The sequence below is a fragment of the Etheostoma cragini genome, chromosome 15 (assembly GCF_013103735.1).
Source record: "Etheostoma cragini isolate CJK2018 chromosome 15, CSU_Ecrag_1.0, whole genome shotgun sequence".
Classification (NCBI taxonomy): domain Eukaryota; kingdom Metazoa; phylum Chordata; class Actinopteri; order Perciformes; family Percidae; genus Etheostoma; species Etheostoma cragini.
The window spans coordinates 1,105,702-1,118,869 of record NC_048421.1 but is presented as its reverse complement, the minus strand read 5'-3'; the positions used below and the strand labels follow the sequence as shown (position 1 = coordinate 1,118,869).

The 13,168-nt window shown below is 42.6% G+C and overlaps 1 protein-coding gene across 4 annotated transcripts; it reads right to left on the bottom strand.

Moving 5' to 3' along the window:
* Window positions 1-2,359: 2,359 nt before the first annotated feature.
* On the bottom strand, window positions 2,360-12,887 carry LOC117958245. 4 transcript variants are annotated; one of them, XM_034894550.1, is made up of 7 exons: window positions 12,769-12,887; window positions 9,160-9,941; window positions 9,101-9,123; window positions 7,513-9,067; window positions 7,203-7,213; window positions 3,582-3,680; window positions 2,360-2,760 (listed from the first exon to the last, which is right to left on the bottom strand). In XM_034894550.1, the coding sequence occupies exons 2-7, from the start codon at window positions 9,872-9,874 to the stop codon at window positions 2,662-2,664; spliced, it is 2,502 nt and encodes an 833-aa protein (XP_034750441.1). In that variant the 5' UTR covers window positions 9,875-9,941; window positions 12,769-12,887; the 3' UTR covers window positions 2,360-2,661. The 4 variants fall into 4 exon arrangements, with proteins under 4 accessions (XP_034750441.1, XP_034750437.1, XP_034750439.1 ...); XM_034894546.1 differs by having other exon boundaries at window positions 9,101-9,941; XM_034894548.1 differs by having other exon boundaries at window positions 2,360-2,757; window positions 9,101-9,941.
* Window positions 12,888-13,168: the final 281 nt, after the last annotated feature.

Genomic DNA, 13,168 nt, shown 5'->3' with positions numbered 1-13,168 from the left:
AACATGAACATGAACAAACATGAATATATTTATCCGGATGAAATCATGTCATGTTACAGGTTTGGGCCGAAGGATCCGGGGTTTTCAGTCCAGTTAAGATTTCATTCAATTTATCCTGAAAATACACATACAGTGGCTTGCATAAGTTTACCCCCCCCCCCTCCCCCATGGCTAAAGTTGATTAAAAAGAGGATAAGAAAAGGTTTTTTATTTTAACATAGGGGGGTGTATACTTATGCCCCCTGTATTTTAACATAGGGGGGTGTATACTTAGGCCCCTGTATTTTAACATAGCGGGGTGTATACTTAGGCCCCCTGTATTTTAAGGAAGAAAAGTTATTTATTTATGAAACATTATTCATTCACAAGGAAAATTGGTGTCCTTAAAGATTGGATTTTCCTGAATTTTTTTAATTAAGGCATTAAGATCAATTTCCAAAAGATGTTTTTTATTCCTCTTTTAAATCAACTTTAACATAACTTATGCAAGCCACTGTATATCCATGTGTTTACAGTTTCCATGTTGGGCCGATGTTGCCTTGGTGTCTCCTGATTATTGAGGCTGCACTGCCCTCTGGTGGTTGAAGATTCACCATTCTGGATGGATAACATGTTTTGTAAGCACATAAAAAGACGAATTTATGGAAAAGGACATGACAAATCAAGCCTATCTGATAAGTAATTTTACCAAGATTACACTTCACGATGACATGGTACATCTTGCTCTCTTTTGACTATATTCTCATGTCTTCCAAAGTCTCTTAGATGTTGGACAAAGACCTCAGTGGGAAGTAAATGGAAAGTTTTTGTCAAATTTTAAAGAACAAACAGAGCTGCGTCACCTGAAGTGAAGTACGTTTGTGTTGTCTGCAGCTGCTCTTAACTAATTGGCCCTGGGATTGTATAAATTGTTGAATTAAAACCGAGGCCTTGGCCGCGCCTGCTGCTTGTAGGTTGGTGATAGCTGTGGCCTATCAACGCTGGGATATCGGAGCCAGAGAAGGGCACAGGGAAGGTCGCTTGGCAGAGTCCCCGGGTCCCACAGATGGTACTTAGGAGGCCTTAGCTGTGTGTTTAAGTCTGTGGAGATTAGAAACCACGCTCCCTCTACAGTAGGAAATGTGAGCAGGTCAACAATGGTGAAAGTTTTCCTGATGGCTTCATTCACCATTTCATGTAAAGTACTCATAATATGCTACTTTTTAGGTCCATAATTGTATTTAGAGGTTATTTTAGAATAGGTTTATGTTGTTTAATTTTCAGAAAACGCTGGTGCGCGATCAGGGAAGGCTTGCATCATATCTACGCTCGCGCGTAGATATGATGCAAGCCTTCCGTGATGTCAGTGTTGTTGTCATTACTTAGAATTCCTCATGGGGGCGACAGAAAGTACGCACTGTACTTTAAATTTTTATATCTGTGAATTCTGAACTTTTACTGCGTTTTCTACTTATAACATTGTGTGCATGGTACAAAAACACCAAAAACCTGTGTTGGTTTGTGGAAATATTAAAAAAAGGAACAAATGTGGGTAAATTAGACTAAATTATTTTTCACATTTATTCAAAACCAGAAATTTCATTTGGAAATTTACAGTAGGAACTCATGGAGGAGAAAACAGACTAAATGACATCATTACAACATTTTATGCCAATTTGTTAAACTATACATGGAAATTTAACTTTGCATTAAAATGCCATTAACAGTTAAAGGACTGTTTACATAACTTAACAAGTTTGTTTACCTGAAGTTTAAAAAAACAGATTAATAATAATAATAATACATTTAATTTGTAATGCGCTTTGTATATACGCAAATCCCAAAGTGCTACATGATAAAACAGGTAAGTGCTAAAATAAAAATACATGGAAAGCATGAAAATGAATATATAAATTAGGGTTATTGAGCATGAATTCCAAAAAGTAGTAAAACAAGTAAGGTGGAGTCTGAAAATGGGACAACAAATGTCAAATCTTTGTCAGTTTTTGACAGACAACATCCATCCATCCATCTTCGACCGCTTATCCGGTATCGGGTCGCGGGGGCAGCAGCTCCAGCAGGGGACCCCAAACTTCCCAAACAGACAACATATATATATATATATATATATATATATATATATATATATATATATATATATATATATATATATATATATAAATACAATAAAGATTGTGTGAACCAGCAGCAGAGTCAGAAGAGACAGAAAAGTGATAGAAAGCCGGAACTACTGTCAGGATTTTGCTCATATTGATTATCTTGGACAGGGCTGTAGTACTTGAGTCCGGTCTTGGACTTGAGTCCAAGGAAAGGGAAACCCAAAATGATTGTCTTGACACTGTCATGCATAAGACCTGTTTTTCTGTCCTGGACTTGGTCTTGTCTTGGTTTCTGACCTCTTTGGACTCGGTCTTGTCTTGAACTCTGACCTTTTTGGACTCGGTCTTGACTTGGACTCTGACCTTTTTGGACTCGGTCTTGACTTGGACTCTGACCTTTTTAGACCCGGTCTTGACTTGGACTTGACTAGTGCTGGTCTTGGACTTGTCTTGGACTCGACTAAGGTGGTCTTGACTACAGCCCTGCTCTTGGACTTGTGCAGCTCTAACGTACGTAGCCTCCTTTATATTTATATACATTTGTAGTGTAGAAGACGTCGGATCACTTCTTCTCCTTTCCTTCCCCGTTGATCAGACCGGACTCCCAGCGCTGCCACAGAGGAGACTTCTGTCCCCCAGCTCGGTGAGCCTTCGACTCCTGCTGAGAGATAAACACAACGGGATCTAAAATGGCGGATTATCTCCATTTTATCCAATTTGGGTTTGAGATCTATTTCACAACCACGTGGACTAATCCAGGCGTCTGTAAAGCTGATAGCATTTGGCAATACTTCCAATCTAATCTGTTCTTTCAGCTTCAATAACATCTAAATTAGCCACATTTACAATAGACTAGAGTAGAATAGAAAGCTTTTATTGTCATTATACACGCAGTGCAGTACCTGTGCAACGAGATTGAAGCAAAAGCTTTACAGTGTCAACACAACATTGTCTGTTGTTTGCCTGTTTGTTTGTTGGTTTGTTGTTCTGTAGAAACTGGTGCTGTAATAAGGGAATTTCCCCATTTTGGGATGAATAAAGCATTATCTAATCTAATCAAAAATGCCTGTGTACTCAATTGGCTAGACCTACAATCGGTTGAGTTGAGTATGTGACGTGTGTTGAGCGAAACAGAGTCGTCAACAGAAGTCAACTGCTAGCTACCGCTAATACTAGCTGCTAGCCGATAGCCCCGGCAGTTTGGAAAGCGCTAGTGACATACCATCCACGTAACCGGCTTTACAGCATACATACATCTTTACATACCTTGGATGCCTCATAAGACAACAATAGAACACATGATAGATGAATGAATAAATTGGAGTCAATGGGATGCTAACTGAAGGTGATGGCTTCGTAGCATTAAAATGGCGCAATGAGAGCTACGCTTAGAGAGGAGAGCCCCCCCCCCGCCTTGGTCTCACCGAGCGCTGGAGAAAACAAGAAAGGAGGTATTCATAGCGGTTAGACCTGGAACATCACCTGCGTCTGTTCAGATTTCATCTGGTCCTTCATGGACGGCGGCGGCGGCCAAACTCGTTCTAGTTTCCCGCTGGACTGTTTGCTGACACCTGAAGGAAAGAAATAAGGAAGGAAGTCATGAAGGAAAGAACTCAGGAAGGAAGTCATGAAGGAAAGATGAAGGAAGGAAGGAAATAAGAAGGAAGGAAAGAAGTCAGGAGGGAAAGAAGTCAGAAAGGGAAAAAAGAAGTCAGGAAGGGAAGAAGAAGGAAGGAAGTCAGGAAGGAAAGAAGAACTCATGAAACAAGTCTGGAAGGGAAGAAAGAAGTCAGGAAGGGAAGAAGAAGGAAGGAAGTCAAGAAGGATAAAGAAAGAAGGAAAGAAGTCAGGAAGGAAAGAACTCAGGGAGGAAAGAAGAAGGAAGGGAAGAAGTCAGGAAGGAAAGAAGTCAGGAACGAAGTCGGGAAGGAAAGAAGAAGGAAGGAAGTCACGAAGGAAGGTAAGAGAGATGTCAGGAGGGAAGTCTGGAAGAAAGGAACAAAGGAACGAAAGAAGTCATGAAAGAAAGAAGTCAGGAAGGAAGTCAGGAAGGAAGTCAGAAAGGAATGAGGAAGTCAGGAAGGATAAAAAAGAAGTCAGGAAGGAAAGAAAGAGAGGTCAGGAAGGAAGGGAAGAAGGAAGTCAGGAAGGGAAGAAAGAGTAGTCAAGAAGGAAGGAAAGAAGGATGTCAGGAAGGAAAGAAAGAAAGAAAGGATTTGATTTCCGGCTGCAGCTTTCCATTAATCTGTTAAGGAGCGTACTAATATGACCAGATTAATCCTTTTTATTTGTCTGCTCTAACGTAAGCAGCAGATATCCCAAATCCTGCTAACTAGCTTAACCCTCCTATTGTCTTTGGGGTCGAATCTGATCTGTTTTCTTTTGTTTTTAACTTTCTAAATCAGAAATTTGGGTTTCCTTTAACCAAATCAAAAAAATAACATAACGTGGATGGATCCATACGACACTCCTCACAAGTTAAATAACTGATCAGTTCATTATTTTCATTGAATTTGGGTGTTTTATTTAATTTCATAGCATGTTGAGAAAAAAGAGATTTAATGTGGATTTATTTAATGTTGTCCTTGGGTCAAATTAAACCCATTTTTTGTTTTTTTATCACAAAAAATGTTCCTTCAAAATAAGCGCTGAAAATGTCAACATTAGAAATATGGAATAATTTAGGAAAAAACATAAAAAAAGCACACAAAACATTGAGACAGTGACAAAATGTTGGAAAAATCTTTTTTTTTCATGGTTGACGGGGAGACAGTGTAAGGGTTAAGAGCGCTGAAAGAAAGTGACAGAAAAGTAGAGAAAAACACACAATGTCCCAAAAAAGTGCAGAGATAATCGATAAAGACATTGTAAAAAGTGAGAAAGATCCTTGGGAAAAATTAGAAAAGGTCCAAAAGTGACAACAAATGTCAGAAAACTTCACAAACGTGGTCAAAAAAACAACAAATGTCCAGAAAAATTGACACTTTCGGGAAAAGTTAGAAAATGTCACAAAGTGACGACAAACGTCAGAAAACTTAAAAAAACTTGGTCAAAACAACAAGAAATGTCCGAAAAAGTCATAAAAGAATTTTGGGAAATGACAATTGTCGTATGGAGGTTTTAACTTTGGGAAATGTTGACCAAGAAAACAGTAAAGGTTGTTCGATGGGAAGACAACACAAGGGTTAAAGTAGTAATCTGTGTGTTACGGTCAAACGTCAAACTCCGATGCTGCATCCAGACTTTAGCCCCTCCCAAAACGATTGTGATTGGCTTAAAGAAAAACAACCCACTCTGGACCGTGTTGGTTCTAATACACAGCGCTTTCAAGCCGTGGAGCAGAGTTCATGTCCTGGGAAAATATAAGACTATCCGGGCTGGAACTTAAAGGTTGATTCATGTTTTTTCAACCCCTATTTTCTATAGTAGGTAGGTCGATCGGTAGGTAGGTCGATCGGCAGGTAGGTCGATCGGTAGGTAGGTTGATGGGTAGGTAGGTCGATGGGTAGGTAGGTCGATGGGTAGGTAGGTCGATCGGTAGGTAGGTCGATGGGTAGGTAGGTCGATCGATAGGTCGGTCGATCGATAGGTCGGTTTATAGGTAGGTAGGTCGATCGGTAGGTAGGTCGATGGGTAGGTAGGTCGATGGGTAGGTAGGTCGATGGGTAGGTTGGTCGATGGGTAGGTAGGTCGATCGGTAGGTAGGTCGATGTGTAGGTAGGTCGATGGGTAGGTAGGTCGATCGGTAGGTAGGTCGATCGGTAGGTAGGTCGATCGGTAGGTAGGTCGGTGGGTAGGTAGGTCGATGGGTAGGTAGGTCGATGGGTTGGTAGGTCGATCGGTAGGTAGGTCGATGGGTAGGTAGGTCGATCGGTAGATCGGTAAATAGAGTTGCATGGATACTGTACTTTATTCATCCTGAAGGTAATTCAAATTGTACATTCAACACAACCCCTTAACTGTCTGCCGTCATTTGTGTTTACCCAACACCAGAACCAGAACTGCCCTAATGGCTGAAGCTGGTCTTAACGGCTCGTGACGGGGGCGACACTAAGCTGCCCATAAGACGCAGAGACAACACCGTGACGCTGATGCAGAGAGACGTTCACCAGACTGAGCGTCAGGAGGCCGGGACGTGCAACGAACAACAACCTGAGTGGCTCTGATTTCACAGACTTGCTGCATCTTAGCAGCCTGATTGAAATAATTCATAAAATTCATAATTTGTTCCCTCTATGCTGTAATAAATCTAACGTTAAATTTACAGTAACTTACAGCAAGTTACTGTGAATTCATTTTACAGTATACTATAGGTACTGTACTTCCATTTTAAGATTCAAGATTTCATCTTGTCTTACCATACTTTAGTAAGAAATTAACTGTAGTTACGTGCAAAATTCACAACTTTAAAAAGATACAGCACGGATACAATAAAAAACACAGTGGAAAAGTTGAGGTATTAGTTATGGGAATTAAAATAAATAGATACTTGAATGCTTATGTGGCTGTGCAGAGCATGTAGAGTGATAAATAACATCTAAAAAAAAAAAACTGTTGGGAAAAAAGTATAATATCCGTATTTAAAGTAAAATAGTGGCTTAGAGAATGAGGTGCATTTACAGTATTTTATGTATTCATTGTAAAATAAATAACAATTAAACACAACATAAGATAAATAAGTAAAAATACAGTAGTTTACAGTACTATTTACAGTACTGTAGTGGCTATATTTGTTTTTTTTTACAGCAATTGTGATGTTGTAATGGTTGTAATGTAACTTTACAGCATACTACTGTAAAATATACAGTAGTGTTATTGTGAAATCTAAAGGAAATAAGATTTTACACTTAATATTTACAGTGTGTACTCGTGTTGTCCTCATGTTGTCCTAATGTTGTCCTCGGGTCAAATGGACCCGTTTTCCTATATCAATGTTCTTTTTAATCCCCCAAAATAACTCTCTTTGCCAAGTACAAATCTCTACTTTCATTAATTTTGGGGCGTCTTATTCAATTTTATAGCATTGTAAAACAAATGGAAGTGTTTTTGAAATAGTATTGAGTAAAAGTTGACATATTCCGGTCTGTGATTATCATCAACATCCATTCCTTTAATTTTAGTCTCAATAATTCCTAATTTCAGATTTTCTAACTCAAACAGTAGGTTTAATTTCCTATAAATGAGGTTTATTGACCATAAATTCCAAAAATAACTGTAAACTAGAGTTAATAAGTTAGTGTTACGTAGTGTTAAACGTTAAAAAAAAGCGCTAAGTGTTGGAAAAAGGGACAACAACTCAAAAAAAAGTTAAAAGAAATCCATAAAATGCATCAACAATAGTGTTAATTTTAATTTTTACGGTAAGACAACACAAGGGTTAAATAATGAGTCTGTGCAGACTAACCTGGTCTGGATCGTGACGTCTCTCCGTCTTCACCCCTCTGCGTGTTCTCTCCATACAGATCACACCTCTGTCTTCGCAGCTCCTCTTCTCTTTCTTTGGCCTCCCGGATGTCCTTCTCTACTTCCGGCTTTAGAGCCAAGGCTGGACGCAACTTGACGAAAGGGTTTTGTTGGAGGACGGGAGAGTCCTGGGTTGCGTGTCCGTCCCTAGATCTCCGCCCCATGTCCACAGCTGAGACATCTGTCTTTATGGAGTCCATGCTTCTGTACACAGGTCCTTTTGTGTAGGCGGGGAAGGAGGTTTTGTCTCGTGAACTGCCAATTGGACTTATGGATCTTAAGATTTCGGGGGTCTTCTCAGTCTCTTTACACTGCCTGAGGGAATGCGCCCTGGAAAGAGAGCAACTTTTGAGGGACAGCATCTCCAGACTACGTGTACGCTCTAGCACAGAAGGGTATACGCGACCTTTCTTCAGTGAGGTACGGGGTTTTCGTTGCCTTTGTGGACCCTCCGTGTTATCCTGCTGGAAAGCCTCAAACAGCAATTTTGTCTCCTTTAACTGGCGGACTTCCCCTTTGCTGTAGCCTCCTGGGATCTTCCCCTGGTTTACCATCACCAGCTCCCTCTGGATCTCCTGACTTATCTCCTTCTTCATCTTCTGCTCGGAGAACTGCCAGTTGCCAGAGGGGCCATCCTTGGTGGGTAGTGGCTCAAGCGAGACATTGGTCTTAAAGGGGATCTCCAGCACATCTGGATTATCTGCCTGATTGAGGACACCAACGGCTCTCTGCAGGATCTGCCTCCCCTGGGCTTCCTCTTGGATCGACATCTCAGCAACCGAGAGTTGCTGGAACGGGGATGGAAAGGGAACTTGGCCGGGAGATTTTTCCTGGGTGTTGGTTAAAGACAAGTCTGAAGGAACCTGGCTGCCATAGGCCGGGGTTTTAATCAAAGGATTCCAATGACTGTCTCTGGCAATTGCCTGAAGCTCCCAGTCTACGGGCGTTGTGGACGAAGGCATCCTTGCTTCAACGTCTCTCTTTTCCATCAGGTTTGTCTTTGCAGTTTCTTCCGTCTTATCTCCACACGTCAGATTGGCTTCTCTTGCTGTCAGATCATCCACCTTGGTCCCAAACGCACCGTTTGTCTCGCCTCTCCTCGTCTCTTGCACAACCTTCTGGGAGTCCTGAGGACTCTCTGGCGAACACCCCTCCTGTTGCAGCTGCAAACGTTGCAGACGTTCAAGGAGTTGCTCTCCTTGTTGGATATCTGTTGTGATTCTCCTGCTTCCGTCCTCCTGTTCTTCCATCGTTGGCATTTCTTCGTTGCCCCCAGAGACGGAGAGTTGGGACACTTGCGTTTCGCTTGTGTCGCTCTCTCTCCTCACCCACTCGGTCTTTGTGACGGTATAGTTCCAAGAAATGTTGTCAACATGCGCTTTATCACCACTGGAGACCTGTGTTGGGGTTTCTGGTACCTGTGGCGGGTCGGTTGCTGCGTCCGTCGTGTTGTGGTTGCATTGGCTGAGCTCTGGTGGCCCATAGGGCTCAAAATCCTCATCACTTGCACTGAGACTCGCACAAATTGGCGTTTTTCTCTCCTCATCGTCACAGTGGACATTTTCTGTAGTTGGCTTTGAGTCTGAATCAAAAGTTCCACACATTTCTTTGGATTGTGTTCCCTTTTTCTCAAAACACGTGTCATTTTCAGATTTTTCGTCACTGCTTGAAGGTACCTGTTTTGGATATTTGTCTTTCTCCTCTTCCCTCCACTTTTCCTGCCTTTCACTAAAAATTGCGATATCCTCTTGCTCCAATTTTGATTCTTCACCTCCTGTTGTGTTTTCCTTATGCTGTCTTCCGGATAAATAACATATTTCCTCCATGGATCTTTGGTTTTGATCGCTGGGTATAATGTTTTTCGACTCCTCAGAAGCCTGCGGTGTGTTTGCTATCCCTTTATCCAACTCGCTCTGCTCTGCCATTATCTGCTTCTCACCGGGAGGCCAGTCTAAGCCGCTGGGATTAGCCTCAGCCTCTGTGGCGTCAGCTGCCCCATTTGTAAGGGTCAATCCAGAATAACTGGACGTAGCATCTGTGCTGCCCTTGCCTGGCAGCAACAGATCCATGTAGGATGGAGGAAGAGGGATGAAGACGTTGTCTGCGCCCTCATCATCCATCACACCAACATATCTAGTGATCACTGCTGGTGCACTGGGGGCAAATGTAGTTTCATCTCCAGGACTCTGACCACTGGGCTCGTGTATATGGTCCGTAACAGGGATGTTAGAGTTTATCTTCATCCACAGACCGCCGTCGTCTTGAGGGATCGGACCCTCTGGGCTTGCTCTGGGGTCTTTGGTTTCCATCATAACAAGCCTTTGGATCACTTAAGGTTGTTTCTTTTCTGGTGTTCCTTCTCCGTTCCACGTTAGGTCCCTTTTAAAGTAAAAATATGAGACACACAAGTCACCAAAATGCTTTATATCATTGTTAGTTTTAAGGTTGCAAACAAAAATCAATTAGTCGTCAAATAATAACCCTCATGTTGTCCTTGGGTCAAATTGACCAGTTTTCGGGCTCGGTGGCGTCTTGGATCCCAAGTTTCTTCGTTTATCAAACAGGTGATAAAATTAGATTTAAAAAACAGTAACGCTGAAAAACGGCAACATAAAGCAGGCGAGTTACCGTGTGTGAAACTGTCTGAAAGAATCCGGGAAAAGCATCACTTTAATCCTCATGTTGTCCACGGGTCAAATTGACCAGTTTTGCTATAACAATGTTCTTTTTACTTCCCCAAAATAACATGATTGATTCCACCCAACGCTCTTTGCCAAGTGCAAATCTCTACTTTCATTAATTTTGGGGCATCTTATTCAATTTTAAAGTGTTTTTTTTAAGTGTTTTGAAATAGTATTGAGTAAAAGTTGACATATTCCAGTCTGTGATTATCATCCACATCCATTCCTTTAATTTTAGTCTGAATAATTCCTAATTTCTGCTTTTCTAACTCAAACATTAGGTATATTAACAAAACAACACAAGGGTTGAATATCACTGACAGAGATGCGCTCACAAGTTTCTATGTAATAAGTCACTCAGCATGAATAAACACAAAGAACGACTGTGATCACTTTCTTTTCATTCAGCAGGCCTTACAGCTCCCCCCCCCCCCGCTGTTACCTAGCTCAGCCCATTCTGCTGACAAAGGGAACAAGTTAATCGGCTTTGCTCTGTCAGTGTTGGCATGCACACCGTGTACCTGCCCGGCCTCAGAGACTCTTATCATGTCACCAGTTTGCCCTTTAAGTATTATGTTTTCAAATATACCTGCGCGCCTATGGGCGTGCTGGTCTTACAGGAAGGTGTGCTCAGGTGCAGTCTAGGCGTGCTGGTCTTACAGGGAGGTGTGTTCAAGTGCCTTCTAGGCGTGCTGCTCTTACAGGGAGGTGTGTTCAGGTGCATTCTGGGCGTGCTGGTCTTACAGGGAGGTGTGCTCAGGTGCATTCTGGGCGTGCTGGTCTTACAGGGAGGTGTGTTCAGGTGCCTTCTGGGCGTAATGTTCTTACACTGAGGTGTGTTCAGGTGCATTCTGGGCGTGCTGTTCTTACACTGAGGTGTGTTCAGGGGCATTTTAGGCGTGCTGGTCTTACAGGGAGGTGTGTTCAGGTGCAGTCTAGGTGTGCTGGTCTTACAGGGAGGTGTGTTCAGGTGCATTCTGGGCGTGCTGGTCTTGCAGGGAGGTGTGTTCAGGTGCATTCTGGGCGTGCTGGTCTTAGAGGGAGCTGTGTTCAGGTGCAGTCTAGGCGTGCTGGTCTTACATGGAGGTTTGTTCGACTAATCGATTAGTTGACTAATCGTTGCAGCTCTTTTATTACGATATGTCCTCAGTACTCATTTAATATCTGGGTATTACCTGCTGGCCTGAGCTGCAGGTTTCATACCTATGAGTCTATATTTACACCTGTGTCCAGGGGCTTAGATCCAGCCTGATATCAGGATCAGCAGCAGCAGCAGCGCTGTATGTAAAGCTGGAGCAAGAGGACATTTAATGAGCCTTAATGAGCTTAACCTTTCTACTCCATCCTCCCTTCAAGGAGCATTTTCTACGCTTGTGTCATGAGGAAGGCTCTTAAAGATTATGTAATGGGAAAAATACATTCAAGCATAATTTCATATGTCTTTCTAAAACATGCATGTGTGGATTATTCGTACAATTACTCACAATGCTTTGAAGGTTGTATGACTTTTGAATCTCTTTGTGTGTCCTCACTAAAGGAGAAGACAACTGTTTGTCTCTGCACCCTGAGGACTAATGCCACAAAACAGTTGTCTCAGGAGAGATGTTCATGCTACCAGGTCCCAGGTCCCGGGTCCCAGGTCACGGGTCCCAGGTCATGGGTCCCAGGTCCCAGGTCACGGGTCCTTAACGGCTTTTGGCGCAGCACCCTAAACGGCTTGAGGTGCTGCACCCTAAACGGCTTTGGGTGCATCAACCTAAAAGCACCCAAAAGGGCTTGAGGTGCAGCACCCTAAACGGCTTTGGGTGCAGCACCCAAAAAGCACCCAAAACGGCTTGAGGTGCAGCACCCTAAACGGTTTTGGGTGCAGCACCCTAAACGGCTTGAGGTGCTGCACCCTAAACGGCTTTGGGTGCAGCAGCCTAAACGGCTTTGGGTGCAGCACCTTACCCTTAAAACTTCTAATGGCGGATAAAAATGCTGCATCTATAAATCCTCGTCCTGAGCCCCCTCACGTCGGAAAGCTCCGCCCCTGCACCAAAGTCTTCCCTGATTAGCTGCAGCGGCCTCTCTCGCTGTGACTGGATGAAGCTTTACGTTTCACCCTCACGTTGTACCCCCCGGGGCACATTTGACCCGTTTTCAACGTTTTTTTTGTGTCAGAAAATTTAGGACCTTGATAAAGCGCCCAAAAATTGAAATATATAAAATCTATTTATTTCAAAAGAGCTTTGGTGTGATTTTTACGGATAAGCAACTACAAAAAAAAATGCTTAAAAACTGCATTAAAAGCGTCAAAAACAAGCACCAGAAACACTGAAAAAGTGACTAAAACAATTGGATAAAGCGGAAAAAACGTCAGAAAAAGCGATTTAAATGGTGAAAAAGTGACTAAAACATTAGATAGTAACAACCAAAGTGTTTTTTTTTGTTTTGTAATGGTTGACAGGAAGACAACGAAAAGGGTCGGTACCTGACGCTCATCATGTTATCTCTAATATAGAGAGGAAGAAGAAGAGACCCACCTGGCTGCAGCGCGGCCGTCTCCTCCTGTGTGACGGGGCGACGCTTCGTGTTATGACCGATCCAGCTAATGATGCAACTCACCTGCTTAACACCGTCCTGTCCTCTGTGTCATCGGAGCAAAACTAAATCCAGTTGTCTCCGTCCCTGTCCCTCCCCGATGGGAGGAGAGTGCAGGTTTGAGTCACGCATGCGTCACTTTGCAGCAAGTAGCATACAAGATGCTAACAAGAGACTTCTGTAATGTCAACACAGTAAAAATTGACCTACTTAACCAAGTTGGTTCTAGCTAGCTTAGCTACAAGTTAGCATCAAACACAACAACGGCTGTCAGTTCAATGGTGTTTTGAGCTAACGTTAGCATCAATCAACCATAGATAGCTACAACGTTTGAAATGTTTC

Excerpts from the sequence above, each read along its gene's own strand:
- LOC117958245 (XM_034894546.1), bottom strand. The coding sequence starts at position 9,874 with ATGATGGAAACCAAAGACCCCAGAGCAAGCCCAGAGGGTCCGATCCCT. Across the intron at positions 9,068-9,100 it reads TCCACTGTGACGATGAGGAG|AGTGATGAGGATTTTGAGCC; the intron begins AGAAAAACGCCA and ends AGTCTCAGTGCA. Across the intron at positions 2,761-3,581 it reads TGAAATCTGAACAGACGCAG|CAGGAGTCGAAGGCTCACCG; the intron begins GTGATGTTCCAG and ends TTTATCTCTCAG.